The sequence below is a fragment of the Excalfactoria chinensis genome, chromosome 3 (assembly GCF_039878825.1).
Source record: "Excalfactoria chinensis isolate bCotChi1 chromosome 3, bCotChi1.hap2, whole genome shotgun sequence".
Lineage (NCBI taxonomy): Eukaryota > Metazoa > Chordata > Aves > Galliformes > Phasianidae > Excalfactoria > Excalfactoria chinensis.
The window spans coordinates 26,779,565-26,798,144 of record NC_092827.1 but is presented as its reverse complement, the minus strand read 5'-3'; the positions used below and the strand labels follow the sequence as shown (position 1 = coordinate 26,798,144).

At 37.9% G+C, this 18,580-nt stretch overlaps 1 protein-coding gene across 2 annotated transcripts in view; it reads right to left on the bottom strand.

Moving 5' to 3' along the window:
- Positions 1–18,580, bottom strand: part of SMAP1 (small ArfGAP 1) — an 88,904-nt gene that overhangs the window by 27,281 nt on the left and 43,043 nt on the right. Inside the window, exons 5-6 of one of the 2 annotated variants that reach the window (XM_072330877.1) lie at positions 14,216–14,293; positions 10,639–10,719 (exon numbers count right to left, since the gene is read on the bottom strand). In XM_072330877.1, coding sequence (XP_072186978.1) covers positions 10,639–10,719; positions 14,216–14,293 — 159 coding nt within the window. The remainder of the gene's footprint in view (positions 1–10,638; positions 10,720–14,215; positions 14,294–18,580) is intronic. The other variant, XM_072330878.1, reaches the window with a different exon arrangement.

The following is an 18,580-nucleotide window of genomic DNA, read 5'->3' as shown; positions in this document are numbered from 1 at the left end:
CAGCTTCAGGACCTGACAGGTAAATAAATTAAAACTAATTCTTCCATAGTAGTAAATTTGATTCAAGTAAGATAAAATGTGTTCAGCTTACCCTCCTGCAAGACATTAGCACTCTCCTCAAGCTTTTAACTAAATGTAAAGAAACTCAGTAAACAGATTGATTCTTTAAAACTTGGGATACTTTCAGCAAACGATGAACTTCCATTTCACCTAAGTTGCAAGAAGCACCAGAAAAGTAGCACAATGTGTTGAACCACAAAATAACCAACAGTGATAGCACCGTTGGGTATTTTGTTGTACCCATTACAGTATCTCAGCATGCAAAACCTGATGCATTTCTAATCAAGATGAAAAACACTCCACGTCAACAACAACAAAAAAGCTGCAACTCTTATTGGAACTGGAATTCCCTCAAACAAACACCTCACTCCAGGGGGAACATTTAAATTTGTTATTTAAGTCTACTGCAATTACCCTAATGAATCACTCCCTGACACTGCACTGCTCACACTGGTGTACACAAATTAAATTAGGCCATTTATACCAAACAAACCAAAAATATAGAATCAGATTTATTTATTTATAGGAATCTGCACACAAAGGCCGTTTAGTTCAAACATTTCTAAAGGAAAACATTTGTGAGTTATCCACAGTCTAAGCTTTAACTACCTAAGTATTTGGATTTCATTAAACGTTCACAGTTAAGGCAAAGCACTTGCCCTGGTTTTGGCCAATGCAGTTTTCTCCCTAGTAGCTGGTATGGTGCTGTGTTTTGGATTTTTGATGAAAGTAAGATTAGCAACACCAATTTTCAGTGTAAGCACTGCTCTGCAACAACTAAGTCAGGTATGTTTCAGGTTCTTGTGCTGTCCTGTCATTAAGGAGCTGGGTGAGCACAAAGAACTGGGAGGGGACAGAACCAGGACAGCTGACCCAAATGAACCAAAGGGATATCCCACTCCATATACAAATATACAACAGCATCTGAAATAAGGGAATGAATTCTTTCTCCTAAAAGTTTGGCACTTACAGTCTTTTGGTGTTTTCCTTCATGTTCACTAGGTAGCAGTCACAGTAAGAAGCAGGAAGCTGGAGCTGAGCTAGAGATGACAGAACTGCTGAGAAGGACAGGCCTGCAGCCTGCATGCAGAAGTGACAAAATCTGTAACAGATTCTGGAGGTAAGGATTTGAGCAGAGCTTGCTGCAGCTGAGAATCGTTAAAATGACTGCATTTGAATCTAGAAGCAAGGACCCACTTACAAGGACACAAAAAGCACAGGGAAAAGCTGTTTATCAACCCTTTTCCTATTCTATCTTATCTGGTCCTGAAAATTGATCAGATAAAACCAAAGTATTCTACTTTTATTCCAATAAAGCCTGTTTTTAAAAATCTTAGAGAAGTCATTTTAGAGGAGAAAATCCAGACATTTCCATCTTAAAGCTGTGGCTCATGCAGCATCCCACTACAATGCAGCTCAGTCTGCAAGCTGCAAAATGCAATACACGTGGTTTGTATTTCTGCAAAGCTGTCTGAAACATCTTCAGTTTTAGAATCACATAAGCTGAGTTCATAAAACAAGAATAAGTATTTATCCTGTGCTGACACTGATCTAATTAGCCTGGACAATATTACAGTAATACGCATTAGCTCCAGTTCCTTAGCTCATTTACAACCAGGAGGTACAGCATTATGTTTCGAAAATGCATCCTGAAAAGGATAACAACAAGACCCTGCACCCATAGGTAGTCACCAGCTCAGAGCATGGATCTTTCCAGATGCTGGTATCCTACTCATTGGCTAATTCAGCTCAAAACATGCTAGCTGTTACACATGAGCGCACTGTGGGTACCTCCAATGGCTGGTCACAGATGTGCTGCCTTTGCAGTAAGTGGCTGACCTCTCCATCTGCTGACCCACAGGCTCCTCTGACCTGAGTTCTCCCAATGACTGGCACAAACCTCTTACCCTACTTGTCTGATACTTTGTTATGTACCTATCCTGTATGCTGAGGATTTAAATACATAAGACAAAATCAACACGTTATCTTGAGCAGAATTAATCACATAATCACATTAATACACAGTGTAAAACACATTATTTGCCTAGCAGACAAGCCTGCAGTAACATATTCTGACACAAACTACAAAATCCTCAAGCTGAGAAATGCATTTGCTGAACAGTGAGATGCAGAGATTTATTTTGCAACAGTACAGCGACAACCAGCATGGGACCAACTGCAGAATGGTTCCATTTTCTAGCTGCAGGTGCATATTTTATAAAGGCAAAATTTCAGGTAAGAGAGACAAAATGATCCAGCTGTAATCGTTCTGTTATCAGAGATGGAAGGCAACTGATTGCAGATGGGTTAACAGTGCTGACTGACATACAAGGAATTCAGCATTAAATAGGCATTCTATATCTGAACAGCTAGTTAATGAGTGACTTAACTTAATACCATGATTCCTGAAAAATTTCCTCAAGTGAGAGACTTGTCCATTTCCTTCAAATTGCATTAAAAACTCCTGCCTCTGCTTTGCCCTGCTTTTTTCTCTACCAAAGTTAGAGTGGCATCTCCCAAATACGTCTGAATGAAGATTGTGAAAACATTATTAGGTAATAGGATTGACATCAGAACAGCAAGGATTTTTATGTGTTGTTCTACTGCCATGAGCAACTACCAAAAGCTAAATGGTAAGACACCGAAAATGTCATGACAGCATGAACTTGAGAGCTATTAAACATTCTCTTTTTTTTTTTAAAGAAATTACTAAGTACTGAAACTAATATTGGAGGCTTTACAATTGCCTGTAGCATCCGAAATTATTTTTCGTGAAAAATGAAGTTACCATCTTTACTTTTAAGTACCATTTGCACATCTGACAGCTCTTGCTGCTATCCAGCTGCTATATCTTGATGCTCACCCACTGAAGTGCGGTGTCTCACCTGAGGGGTTTAAGCACGTTCTAGCCTAACCACAGTGAAATGAAAGGGAACACACAAAGACCCCTGACTGCTTTGCTCCTGATCCAACACTTGTAATTATGTTAGGAAAACAAAGCATATTATTCAAAATGTGATAAGGTTATTATTTTGAGTAATGTTATTTAAAGTTCTTGCTCCCGTTCTTAACTTCGTATCTGTATCCTTCTTCATATTCAACTCCATATGTCAGTACCACTTCTGTAATGATTTCACACTATTTTGCTCTTGCACATTTCACTGAATGTGCGCAATCTAACTAGAGCAGTAATTTTTATTCAATGTTTTATATGAGACGGCATATATGCTCTTTCAATCACGTGTGCTTCCATGGTTTCAAAGGCCTCGAAATGCTTAAGTCTTGGTCATATAGGTGTTTTTAATAGTGTCCATCTGTGAATAAGGCTGATTTAGTTCAAAACAATTTAAATGCACCCACCTTCCATTGTATTAAATATGTGCCTCCTTACAGTTGTAGGCGTCAAATCATACAAACAGACTACAGGCAGAACTAACATACCCCAGTACTGATATTAACATTTTACAATGAATCATAAAAAGGAAAGCTAAAGCATAACTCACTCTGACAACTCTGCAGGAGTTGCCTTCCCAATTTTCTTAAATTCATATGGGAAAAAAGCTGATTCTTATCAGATGTAAGCAGGAGAAATCCAGAAATACCATTTGTTAGAAGGTATTACTGACTCAAAAACCAGATCTGATTTAGTATTTGACTGTACAGAGGAAAAAGGTAACTGAGGATCATTTAAAACTAAGCACACCTCACAGCACCTTTTTGTTTAGCAAGTAAAACGAAGACAAATTTAACCAAAGCAGCCCAAACCCAAGCTTGTTTTCATAGGCTTAAGATTCCATTTATTTAGAATTAATAAAAAACAAACTTGAAAATGATGTTCTGCCACAGAGCAGAGTTGATCGAATCAAGCTGATACAGAGAATGTAGGGAATACTGGACTGGGAAAAAAAATGTGATACCGTTCTTATGGCCTCGCTCTTTTTCTGCAACTAAAAAGACAAATATCCTTTTCCCTCCCATCTGACAAATAAGGTTTTCTATTACTTCTACCTGCAATATTTATTTCCTCATGTCTTTGTCTAGAGCTCTAATAGGTAATAAGACCCATGGCAGATTACTTTCATGAGATTAGAGGTTTCAAAGCAACCCCTAAACACAAGGAATCCTTTGTTACCTGCACAAAGAATGAATTACACAGCTTTGGGAAGGAGAATCTCATTTCTTATGCTAATCTGTAGAAGGACATAGGACAAAACCTCAAAAATAATCTGGTCTCTTCCAAAACACAGAGGAGATAGTATTAGAAACAGAAAACCAGGCTGCACAGGTCCATAAAACTGAGAGAGCAAGTCTGAAATACATCCTTGGTGGAAGTAGGGAAACAGGCTGTCCTATATTTTAATCACATAGTCCTGAATGCTGAGCTTTAACTCAGATCTACTTCCCATTAATTTATGCAAACAAGGACAAAGTAAGTCTACGTACGCAATCACCGTGCAAAATTCTTCTGTTCCTCTGGTAAATACTCAATTATATATTAACATCAAAGTTTCATAACATTTTATGTAAGATTATAAGAAAAAACATTAAACATGAAATCATTCAGGAAAGCAAAATTATGCTTATGGTTTTAGGAGAATATACACATGAATGCATGCGACTCAGCAGACCTCATCAATCATAACACAATCAAATATGGAATTACATTACAGATATTCTAAAAGTTGAAATTGTAATTCAGGTCTGTATTTGCTGAGTTGACTTACTCTTAGAGTTTAAAAGTAACCACCTAAGTAAACCGTTTCCAAACCGGTGCTTAAGTGGACACCAACATTTTAGCTCTTCCAACCAACAGAGACTAATGCTGTTTTTGCCTCACTTGCCCAGATGGGTTGATTTTTGTGGGAGTTTACTTCTCTTTAGGGGCAGAGGGGACAACACAAAGAAACCACAGCAATTTCTTCATCTTTGGTAAATGAATGTTTGATGCTATTTTGTCTACAGGAAAAGGAAAAGCTACTAATATAACATTCCCAGTTCTACTTGAGGGGTTTGCTAGTACTTTCTAAAAGGGCACATAAATTTATGTCAGTACCTCCGTAACACTGGCCATCTGGTGCAGGTTGGTAACAACTGGACAGAGTCAGCACATCACTGTTATCACTGAGTTTAAGCTGGCAATTTAGTCCACAGTTTGAGGAAGAAAAGCAGCCTTTGATATACTGCCACTGGAAGATAACCTCTAACTGACCCATTCCTGTCACTTAAATCAACTTTATACATAAACAAGAGCCAGTTTCAAATTCAAGATGCAATATAATAAAACAAATTCAACTTACAGTGTCAAAGAGTACTTCAGTTAATCAAGTTAACTGCTGCGCTCCCTTAAAAACATTCATCATCCTGATATGTTCAGGAGAAAAATCTTAACTTTGAATGTCAAAATTAGTTTACAAAAGCACAAATGGATTGTGAAGACAAAAAACAGCTTGCTCTTTACATCCTGACCATTTAACTTGACTGTCCAAACACAATAAAATCTGTCTCGGTAGGGCCCATTTAAAAAAAGAAAAAGGAGATGTAGTTTCACGGTAATTACAACCCTCAGTGAAACTATCAGAATGAACCACGAAAAGACATCAACTGATGCAATGTCCCCAAGGCAAATGCCATAAAAAGCCATACAGTGCTGGATGAAAACACTTCCAAAGAATTAAGTGCCCAGGACTTATCTGAATCTTGTAATCAGAAATACATGCCAAGTTTACTGAGGATGGTTTCCTAAATCACTTCTGGCTTAATTCTATATTGCTAGCACATCAGATTTCCTATATTTAACAACTAACGCTATATATAAAGTTGAATGCTGCCACATCTGAACATTTTAGGCATATGATTTTTCTCCCCCTTACTTCTGGCAAGCAATGCAGAAACAATTGCTCACCTCTTGACTAACATCTAGCAAACCCTGTCAGCAGCGGAGGACAGCAAGATTCACTCCCACCCTGTTCAAAACTCCCTTCATATAACATTGTATGGTATGGAATACCCCTTTGGCCACTTGAAGTCAGCCATACCCATTCTGTTTCCTCCCAGCTCCTTGGGACCTTCACTGAGAATGGTCCTAGCTCTATACAACAGTGCTTAGCAGGCAACTATAATCACTGGTGTGCTATCAACGTTGCTTTTCTCCTAGAACCAAAACACAGCACCATACCAGACACTCTGAAGAAAATAATTCCATCCCAGATGAAACTTAAGACACACGGTGCAGCTTTAATGATCAGATTGCATCTTATCCTTTTCTTTGGCGGAAAACTAGTAGAAGACTGACGGGGTGCACGCTGCACTGTGATTTACCTGAAGTGCTCCTTTGTGCAAAGAGCAGACACTACACAAAAGGAATGAACAGTTTAAGTTTGAATTCCAGAGACTACTGTAAGGCTTTGCTAGCTCCCTTACGCACTAGTAGAATATGTAGGCTACACGTTCTTTTGAAAGTTGCCAAATGACTGTAAATTGAGCACATTCAATTTCCTGAGGAGTAAGAGGTCTTTCTCAGTAGAAATACTAGAAATAAATAGGAGTTCAGTGTTTCGCTTTGCCCTTGAATGAAGATCCAGTTCAATCAGCCTCAGCAGAAAAGAAAAACACAGAAAAAAATGTCTGATTTGAGAAAGTTCACCAGCCTCAACTATGCAAAGGACTAATAAGAAAGAAAAACTACTCAGCAGCTGATGAAAGGGTGGGCAGGGTGATGAATCTTAAAAGATGGTTGTTGAAATTTTATCCATATTTTCCTTGCCAAGAATATAAACATTTTCACATGTAATCATCAAGGAAACAGACAGCAGGTGGCAGACTACAGATTTCACCCCCGCCCTCCACCCCCCCCAAAAAAATGGTTATATATTATATAATTTGAGGGGTTTTATTTATTTATTTTTAAGCAAATTTAAAGTCATAGTTGTCATTGTGTATATAAAACATCTAAAAATTGCCTTCATTGGGTGGCAGTCTCTCTTGCCCCTAATAAGCGTTATGAAGCACATGACTGGCCCCACTTATTTTTGCAACTCAACACATTTTGTATTGCTAAAATTGGTAGTTCTGTCGATTGCAAACAACCTGGGTTTTGGCTCCAATTTTCTTTGCCCATCCTTATACAGAACGATTACTTTCCTTTAACATTTATCTAAAATCTGGATCTGAATTTATGAAGTGAGTGTGCTGGAAAAGTGGCACCCATCTTAGACTAATAATATGATTTGTCAATAGTTTTAAGCTTATGAGAACTTCAAGTTACTTGTAATTTCCTATTTTAAACTTACATAAGAGTCTTCTGTGCTTTAGAGGCTCTAGTTCTTAATTACTAGCTTAAAATGTGAAGATATGTAATTGAAAATTAAGATAATTTGTTCTTGGAAGGTGTCATCTTCAAGTAAAAAATGCTTGAAGTGTAAACAGATTCACATTCACCCACATTTCATCTTTCATCTTCCCAAAGGGCACTAAGAATTCTATTTTAACTGCTCAGGTAAGAGTTTCTCAAGAAGTTCAGTCTTTCCAGTCTTTGTGCAGATGACCTTCAAGAGTCAATAAACCCCCACAGTCTGTAGTTCTGATATCCAAGGAAATAAATGCATTCATTTTGCTGGCTAATTTGCTATAGTTTACAGTGTGACTTTGAATCCTGACAGATTACTGTACCAGCCCTATTAAAAATATTCAGCCCACAGTAGAAAGTCTAAAACATAAGGTAAAATTCTAGTTTTCTGACATGATATGTTAAAATATAATTACGTGCTCAATGAGCATCTAGTATGCCAACTATTATACTGTTTTCCTGGAAAAATTGAAGCACATTGACACTGAATGCTCCGTAGTGTGTACTGGTAGTTGGTTATATTAGGGCAACTCTTACATGTCATCTTGTAATGGCACAAACTACTAGTGAATCAATGGAATCTTCAATACAAATGTCATTATCTAAAGGTTACAAGAAATTTGATGTACATATGTAGGAACAGGTTTATCAGCTGAGATCCATAATAACTACTGCACAGTACTTCAGGATCAAATTAGTGCTTACATGGTAGGAAAGCTAACTCTCTGTCTTATCTGACCAGATAAGACAGCCAGACACCAGACAAGTGCTCTTAGCCAAACGTAGGTGCAGATTTGGTTCTCTGAAGTAGAGACTAGAATATAAGTGTTGAATGGGAACATTTTGTTGTTGGGTTTTCTAAGATACTTTTCCTTCTTTTGTTTCAAAAATAAGATATAAAAGGGAAGACACTAGGAATTTAAGACTCATACATGACTTTGCTGAAGTTCTCTGCAGTTTTGTATAGTTTCACATAAAACTTTTTCCTAGTTTAAAGCCTGCTTTTCTTTTCCATCTTCACTGATTCTTCTGTAGGACAGACAAAACACTGAATGAATTACCTTAATCAACAGAGTTCCTTTAAAACTGACAATTGCGTGGTTACATATCTTTAATAACTTTTCAAGCCTGGAATGTCTCCACTGGTGATATACTATGCCTGCGTGAAGATAATCAGTGACTTCATATATGAAGAATCTTTAATATCTGCTTCCTTCTTCAGGACACCCAATGCTTGGATAAACAGTCACCTGCTCCCTGCTGTGCTGCTGGAAATATGATACTGTGATCAAGATGCCAGCATTCCCCTACTGATTCAACATGCAATATTCAAGATACCCTACAGACAGACAAATAGGATGTTAAGTCCATCATTATTAGTCAAACTAAGAAGAGTATCCCTGTATGTAATCTTTTCAAGCAGAATCACAGCATAAAAGCAGCAAAGTAGAACTCCATATACATAAACTAAAACCCTTTCATTCTCTATCCCACCAGTACTTCTCCAATGGAAACACAAGAATTTGATACAGTTCTGACTTGGATTTAGAAAGTGGCTGATTTTAAAGTTTATTGCTAGTGTCTAAAAGCAGTGTATTTTCAATGATCCTTGAAAACCCTGAAAAGCTTAAATAGCATATTAAATTAAAGAGATGACACATAGACAAGTCTAATTTGAGCAATCAGTGCTGACATATTAGTAATGAAATAAATTACGCTGTGTTCTCAAACATTCTCCAACTGCTACAACACTGTGATCTAGCTTAGATATATTTATGGAATTACACATTTTGCACTACAAGCATGTAAAATGAAAACACCTTCTTGCTCAATCATTTAACTGGCATTACATTTCAAACGTAAGTCTAATCAGAGGCATTTCAAATGGGTTTTACATCAAGTGTTAGGGTAGCTCCCCAGCTGTAAAGGCACACTGCAGTCCCTTCTCCTCATTCAGTGAAGTTGTCCTAGCCATGTGACAAGGCTGACTCATCCTTGCAATAAAAACTCCTTCCTCCTCCCAGCCAACACTCAACTTCTGGGCTTTACAAACTACAGCAACATGTTTAGCCTATATGACTATATTATACCGTTTTGATTATGACACTTAATTTGGCTGGATGTAAAAGAATTGTGCCCTTGCAGAGCTTCAACAATCAAGAACTTTAATATTTATCTTAACACTAACAAACATGCCTTGACCTCCTACCATATGCATAAGGATATCCTTTTTTCAATGGGTTACTGAAGCAATCCAAATTGTCATCCCAATACGTTGGCTTTGTAATTCTAAAACTGCTTTCCAAATCCACACGAAAAAAATCCCCACAAAAAACCCCAAGAACAAACAAACAAAAAACCTTTGTATTGAGGAGAGTTATTTTTTCCTATCCACATATGCGTATATTTTTGTATCTTTTTATTATGCAAAACAAAGAAAAGTGAAATTTGAAAACTTAACTAGAAATACATCTGCAATCATAAGGCATGAATATTCAATATTTTTCATAATTGTAACTGAACGCTACTGTGGAATTAAATGACAGATGGAGACACCAATGTGTTTTGTGGACTATGATGCACATAAGAACATACTTGGATATAAGAACATAATTGGAGTCATATAATTGGCGAGAGGACATCTGTCTCAGAACAAACTACTGTATTTAAAACTTAAATTATCCATTCCATTTCTCTTTAATATTAACTCTACAAGCAGTGTAGATCAGTATACATGAAATTTTAAATGTCCCTACGTTGTTAAAGCCGCTTGTTACACTTTAATATAACTGCTAAAAGAAGCACCTTAAGCTGGTCTGCATGTCACATTTTGTGACACGTTCTAGTTGAATATTTTCAAGTTATCCAGATAGGAGTTATTAATTCAATTCTACAGATTAAACACTTATTTTTTAACATGGATTCATTTAAGAAAGACATCACTAAATGATCATGTGGCGCTCAATAAAGCTGAAAACCTTCTATGTAAGAATGGTAATGGTACCTCTTAAAAACCTTCATCATCTGAGATTAAATATTAACAAATCCAAATTCACATTCCTGCAAACTTATTATGTGTGCTCTTATTTCCATATAAGTACGTAATTTGTGCGGATTATCGGGATCGTGTGTGTGTGTTTAATTTTCCCCACAGCTACAAATCTCATCTTTTTAAATTCTTCAACACAACCAACAAAACATTTTCAAATAACTGAAAAATAAGATATTCTTACCTTTTCGACTGCTGTTTGTTTTGATGTTTTTTCTGCTTCTCTCTCTCTCTTTTTCTCTTCTTTCTTTTTTTCTTTTTCCTTCTGAGAGGAAAAACAACAACAACAAAAGCATTAGTTAATACTCAGTAACAATGCATTTGCAAACATACTGAATGTCCAGTCACATAGAAGAAAGATCTCCAGTTAGTCCATTTTAATTTAGAGCTTATGCGCTTATGCTCCTACCTGCACTGCTTGCAGAAGTGATGTTTTGCTCAAACAGCACTACTAAAAAGATGACATTTTATTTTGAAAATTTAAGAAAATACTATTTTATCTTCTCACCTACATTTCTGCTAACAAGCAGAAAGAAAAACAAACCAGTGTTATTTTTTTTCCTAAGAAAAGACCTGAAGAGAAAAAGTACCTACAACTGGGTACAGAATACAGTTGAGATGAGGCCACATCCTCACAAAAATAGCTTACTGAAGTTTATTACTTCCAAATCATATGATCTAGCTGCTCTGCACCACCTACTAAAGTCTTCTCACGACCCATGAGAACTCTGCTTTTGACACTCTCTCTTAATAATCACTAGCATCTCCCTAACAACAGTGAAATCCCACAAAGTACAGAAAGAAACAAGTGTGTCATCTCTGACTAGTATCAAAGATTACCGCAAAAGAATTGTTTTCCCTGCATCATCCATTGCTTTCCAAGTCAGAACAGAAACCGTCTTGAATTTCTGTGTCAGGAATCACTTCTCATCTTCCAGTACAATAATAAGCGGCTATCATAGGCAGCACAGAACAAGGTTTAGAAAAGAAGGAGACTATTTTCTACATACGCTGTAACTAAGCTGTGGAATTCCTTGCTGCGGGAATTCAGTTGTTGGAAGTTGACACGAATTGAGGAACAATCAGACAATTTCATGGAAGAAAGGACAACAAAACTACCATAGTTTAGGTTCTGCTGGATTCAGAAACACGTGACATCATTAAGATGAGTTACAGAGGGAACCTTCAGCTTTGCAGTTCTGTCATTTAAGTAAGGTGGCAAAGGGTGAACAATGGATCAAGTGGTGACGGGTAGAAGGAAAGGGGATTTGTGGTATCTGCCATGCCTTCCATGGAGTGTAATCCACTGACTGATAACCTCTGTCACTAATACAGTTTCCAACCTGACCAAAGAACTGTAAGTTAACATGCACCTAACTTTCGCCTTCTGCAGAGTTACCAGTTTTAAAGGCTGATTGAGTAGTGTTAGAAACATAGCACTCTTGCATATAGCACACTGACTTTGGTCGTATGAAAGACTTAAGTGAGTCATATGACCATAGGCTGACCCAGAAAGGAAATAAGAGATCCCTTTCTTCCTTTGAGAGAATCATAGCCACACTACAGAAGTTGTCCCCCATTTATTAATTCAAAACTACATGGGTCTAATAAGATGGGGTCTCTTCAAACATCAGAACAGAAGCCACTATCTGCCACTCAGCTTCCACTACCAAACAGTTACAACACAGGTGAGGGATGTTAAAAGAGGGAAGAAGCAAATCTGTGCAAGTTCTCCCACAAGGTGAAATCAACTGAGGCCTCACAGCAACTGCAGCACCAAAACAATCAGGACCAAGTTGCAGCCATTAATGATACCCTCCTCAATGGAAGGGAGCCTTGCAGGCTTACTGAACTAAGATTGCAAATGCATGGCCATGCTTTTCAAATGAAGCTTAGCCCCTCTTTCATAATTGTATCACCAATTCTAGTATCAACTTGAATTCTAAACACTCCTCACATGTTTTGACTGCAATCACATATCGTGCACACATACACTGCTGGAGAACACTTTTTTTCCAGAAGTTGTTTATCCCTTTCCTCCCTCCCTACTTTCTCAAGTTGAATAATTTAAGTACACTTGATTTCTACTCCTGCAGATACTCTTCTGGGACTTATGCAACTATTTGTCCTCCCCCCCAGTGGAGACGGTTGTTCTAAGTGTTATAGCAGTACACTTGCTTCTCAGATACAACACTAGGTCACTAGAGTATGTTCAAATGAACACAGAGTTAGAGGTTTTTGCATATTATCTTCAAGATGTCTCAATTTCCAGTTTGACTTTAACATATATGATTGTTTAATACGTTTTGCTAGAGAAACCCCACTTCTAAAGGAGAAAAAAAAAATAAATCAGGAAATATAAATTCTTTGGACTTCAAGTGGGCTTACAGTAAGTTTCATACAGCAAACACGCCACAAAAGTGACACAGTACAAACAAGAAATGCCTCTGAACAAAGCCCAAACTAGAGCGGAGATGTGAAGACAAACCGTTCATCAGTGTTTTTCACCTCACAAATCCTACAAGGATCTTTTTCAATTCCCAGGGACTTCATTTTCACTCACTTCTTTTCTGATGCGGACTTAAAAACCTGTAACTCCTTCATCTTCACACTTCACAAGTTCAATATACAAGCTTTCTGCTTCAGCTCCCTTAGATAAAAATGAATACACACTAAATAAAAGCACTTCTCAGAAGGTGTATTCATGCCAGAACTTCAACTCAAGTGTTTCATTTCTTACAAAATTAGTCAAAAAGCGCTATCAAGACCATCAAATGAAATTATACTGCTAAACAATCTTTCGTTTTTCCCCAGAATTGTTTCCAACACGTATGGCATGCTAGTTAGATAGCAGAACTTAAAAATTTGAATGCAAAAAGAGGGGACTGAGAAATAAATGGTGAGTTTAACTGTAGAGTAGCTGCTGAGATTCCTGCTACATCTACAAAAGCACATCGAATTCAAAGGCTTGCGGTCTAGGCTATAACACTAACTCAGATTTTAATTTATGTTTAATATAGTTAAATTTATAATATCTGGCCACATTTTCTATATCTAGAATAAAAATAAGATCTATGTTTAGATCATAACTTTTTCATAGTCTGCATACAGTCTCAAAGTGTTCATAAAGAAGAACCTAATACTGAACATTTGCATTTTGAAGCATTCCATTCTGATTTCACATTGTAACACCTACTGAAAGTTCGTGTAAGTGATACCTCATCTTCTTCTTTGTGAAAATTTTCAAAGGCCTTTCTAAACATTAAATGTAATGTTAGTTCACATACACGTGCCTCGGCTAGAAAGGATATTGTAACAGTATGAGTTAAAAGAAACACAAGAATTAATTTAGTGACACTTATCTCCAAGGAGACTGAAGTAAGTGGAATAATACTGATGATTCTGAAACAAGTAATATAGAAAAGATGTCAAAAATTACTCCTGAAGAGAAAGGCCAAAGTCAGTCACACCCACTAATTTGGAATGAAGAATTGTTTCCACACAGCTCTGGAACACCAACTAAACCAGAGGGTAACCAACATTTCAACATGTAAACGTTAGCACTTCACGCACATGTGTTTTGTCCCACTGTATAAGTTCCTTTGTACCCAGTCAGGGAAGCAAAGGGGAGAACGCTTAAATGATTATTAACACTTCAAATTCTCCAGCAACTCTGTGAAATTACCCTATAGCAATGCAAACATCTGTGCAAAGCAACAGATTAGATAATTAAAAAAAAAAGTTACACCAGAAAGATATACCTCTGCTTTGCTCTTCTCAGCAGCAGCCTGGAGAGAAGGAGAGGATGCCAAAGGTTGAGCAGTATCAGAAGAGGATATCTGTGCAAAACAGGAAAGAAATGAAAAGGAAAATAAGCAAGAAAAGTTGGGAAAATGGTGGAGATGGGCAGAGACAGCTAAGATATCATTTTTGTTCTGAGTAATTTTTGGAGTACAGGGGAAAAAAAAACAACTAAGAAAAAGCAAAAGGAGAAGACGAAGTATTTGCATTTATCTGCATGAATTCTAAAGGAACTCCATCAAGCAAGAACGAGGGACCTACAACAGAATTCTCTAGAATAGTATACAAGTACATGAACCTGGACAAATTCATATCACAGACCTAAGAAAAACAGTTCGGCTTCATTCATTTTTCTCGTTTTCCAGTGTGACTACTGAAATATTAATGTGCTGAAGCACACAGTCATACTGTCCTCATAGGAGGGTGAGAAAAGAGAGCCTTTGTTCTTTTTCACTGCAACGGTATTTTTAGTAAAAACAATGCAAAATAACTCAGAGTTATACATTAACTGAAGTCCTAACTATCTGTTCCTTTAAGATCACTCCAAAGGAGTGAGGAGCTTAGAGTTTATAAAGCATATACATAAAGCAGCATCTAAGAGGCAGAACTCCAAACCTTCTAGTCAGGTGAAGCTATGATTCTATGAACAAGTACATAAAATTATAGAATCGTAGAATTGCTCAGGTTGGAAAAGACCATAAAGATCATCAAGTCCAACCATGACCCAACCATACTAACATAACTAACAACCCTCCGCTAAGTCACGTCCCTGAGCACCACATCCAAATGGTTTTTAAACACATCCAGGGATAATGACCTCCCTGGGCAGCCTATTCCAGGGCTTAACAACCATTTCTGTAAAGAAGTGTTTCCTGATATCCAACCTAAACCTCCCCTGGCACAACTTGAGGCCATTTCCCCTCATCCTGTCACCATTGAGATCAGCCTTGCTCTCGCTGTAAGCACCTTTCAGATATTGGAAGAGAACAACAATGTCTACCCTCAGCCTCCTTTTCCCCAGACTAAACAGCCTCAGTTCCCTCAGTCCCTCCTCACAGGGCATATTCTTTTGTTGCCCTTCTCTGGACCTGCTCCAACATCTCAATGTCCTTCCTGTACTGAGGTGCCCAAAACTGAACACAGTACTTGATGTGAGGCCTCACCAGTACCAAGTACCATGTCTGGATGACTTCCCTAGTCCAGCTCTCCACACCGTTCCTGATACAAGCCAGAATGCCATTGGCCTTCTTGGCCACCTGGGCACACTGCTGGCTCCTATTCAGCCAACTGTCCATCAGCACAATAAGGTCCCTTTCCATCAGACAGCTTTCCAGCCACACTTCCCCAAGCCTGTAGGCTTGCCTGGGGTTGTTGTGACCAAAATGCACTGCTGTTATCACTTCCAGAATTATCCAAAATGTGAAACTGATCTAGTTCGCTCAGGAAAATGGGATTTCTCTAAATGCTTTTCCATTCATCTGTCTATCCTGTTTCTTTATGCACAGTCAGTCACTTTGATGGAAACATTATCTTTCTGTTATCCCCTCTACAAAAATACAACTGAATTACTTTCAACAAACATGTAGTAGATCCTCAGAACTATAAAGTTGACACTTCTACACTGTCTTGTATCATCTCTGCTATCTATGATGAAAACTTATAAGTAAGGGAGGCTACTGCAGAGTAGGTCATTACGTTGGATCAAAACAGCCAATTCAGATGACATGTTTTTACTGTAGTAAAAGAAAAATGGCTACAGAAAAAGCCTACCTCATGTCCCCTATTAACAGTCCTACAAGTACCATAGGAGAGTATTCATAAATCGTATATAACATATTTTTTTCCACAAACTCAGTAACTATACATAGCCCGGTTTTTAAAATAGAGTTATCCCACAGAAATATGGAACAGATTCCTCATTTTTAAATTTGCTGTATTTAAACCCTCAGGTTATACGAAAAGTTCTAGATGGAACAGCTGCAAGAAAGCTGTTTCTTATGCCATAGCACTCAGGTGCTGCATGGATCCTGTTTATTCTGATTACACCGCACTATAAACAAATATAGATGTCAGGGAACTAGGAGGCTCTGACAGTAATGCCTGCTATTTTATTAGGGTGGCCCACAATGTTGGAGGTGGATGTTGGTGGTATGGCAGTAGAGGTTGAACCTTCCCACCTTTTTTCCAGTCTCTGTTGTTGCTGTGTGACAGATGACAGCAGAGGAGCAGTCTGACAACATGGCACCTGACATGGAAGTGTGTATGAAGGAAAGGTGCATCACTGAATTTCTTCATGTGCAGAAACTGGCACCCATTGACATTCAGTGATGCTTGCTGAATGTTGATGAGATGAAACAGTGGATGTGAGTGCAGTGAGGCCACAAGTGGTGCATTTCAGCAACAGTGACAGGGATATGAAGGACAAGCCATATTCTGGACAGACACGGAGATCTTTGAGTGCTGCACATGAGCTTTTGTTCATCACTGGCAAAAATACACACATAATGGTGATGACTACATTGAAAAACAGCATTCTGTAACTGAGAATTTGTTCTGTCAAGTACTGTTACTGTGCTCTTCATATCTTTGCTGTAATTTCTATGGACATTACTTTCAGAGTGATTTGTGTATATATATAGATATATCTGTGTACACACACACTAAACAATGAGTTCTAACATGCTTCTTATCAAGATTTGAATTAAACTCAAATGAGTGAAATTGTGATGGTGGAATATCTTAGGTATGTCTAGTAAGGATAAAGTAGGATTTTTCCCTTTGTAACATTTTTTTGTGTTCTTCAGATGAAACAGAATTTAAGTTTGACAGTTCTAGCAGGTGATCAGCAGGTAACAGCTGTTCACCACACAAAACTAGAGGAGCAGAATTTCATCTGGGTTCCAGAATGAAATTAGCACTAGAGATGCTTGCATCACATTTCCATGCTTCTATAGTAGTCCTCAATCTGCATATCATCTTCATAAATTAAGGGAGTATCCAATCTGGGATATGGCAACTGTATGAAAGCCAGAAATTATTGTAGCTTTGCAAATCAAAAGAGAAGCAGTACACAAGCTTACGCAGATAGGCAGGGAAAAGCAGTTGCAGTCTGAACAGGATGTATAAGGTGAGAAAAATACAAATAATGTTTGAAGATGCACAGCAGAACTGCATTCACTTCAGGCTAAACTCCAGCACTTTAATGCATGCCTGACATATGCAAGTATTCAACTAAGAAGGAGTACAAAAGGTGCATGACTGAATATAATCTCTAAGAGAAGAGGCATTACAACATATAAAGAACTGATTACATTTATATAATGGAAGTAATGGCAGGAGTTTGAGCTGCTGAACAGTTTTATCATCACTGCATCGTGTTAAATTTGTTATCTTCTTTGCTGCACCAGATAAGGACATCTGAATGGAAAAAAATCCAATCAAGTTAAATTGAGTGGCTGGATAAAGCTAAGCATAAAACAGGATTAAAAGACAGACTGATACAGTCCATTGTGGAGTTGATCAGGCTACCAGAGAAAGCTGGAGCATTACTTGCCACTGGGGATGTGTCTCAGGGACAGCTGCCCAGCATCCTGCTTCCAGCTGGTCCTGAGCAAGGTAGCTCCTGAACTCAAAGTAGTTCCGTTAGCCAGGTATGCAGAGAAGCCTTATGGAGAAGCACAGCAAACTAGTTAGCGTGAAGTCCCAGCAGTACCAGCTCTTATGGTCCTTGTCCACGCTCAGATGTTTCCTTGTGTCAGGTCTACATACCAGGATTGCATCAGATACAACTAAAAATTGTAATGCTACTGCAATGTCAGTTTTGTTTTTCTTAATTTCCTTGGAATTATGGATGTTGACTAGAATAACATACAGCATTTTTTCAGCTTCTGATATGGTCCTCAAGCACAAAGAGAAACTTCAGATCATCCAGTACTTGGTTTTCAGTTTTCAAATTCTCATTCTTAATTCAAATTAACCCACATGCTATATTTTAGCAAATCACTGAAGTCACTTGATGTTCTTAGATTTCAATAGCCACCACAGGTTTTATTTTCCATCCAGCTGTCCTCCAACTATTACTCTGAAAGGTTGCGGCATGTTCTTCTTTTCAAAGTGGAGTACACTTTACAGATATGATGTATAGCAGAAACCTCACTAATGATCTTTAATAGCATAAATCATCCTTAAAGCAGTTCCAACACTATCCTGATGACTTAGCTGCAAAAAAGACAGACCAATCATTCAGAGTTAGCACTAATAGCTTCTCCATGCCATCTGCACTGTTGTGACATCTCCGGCCTCTATAGGTCACACCAGACAGAAGA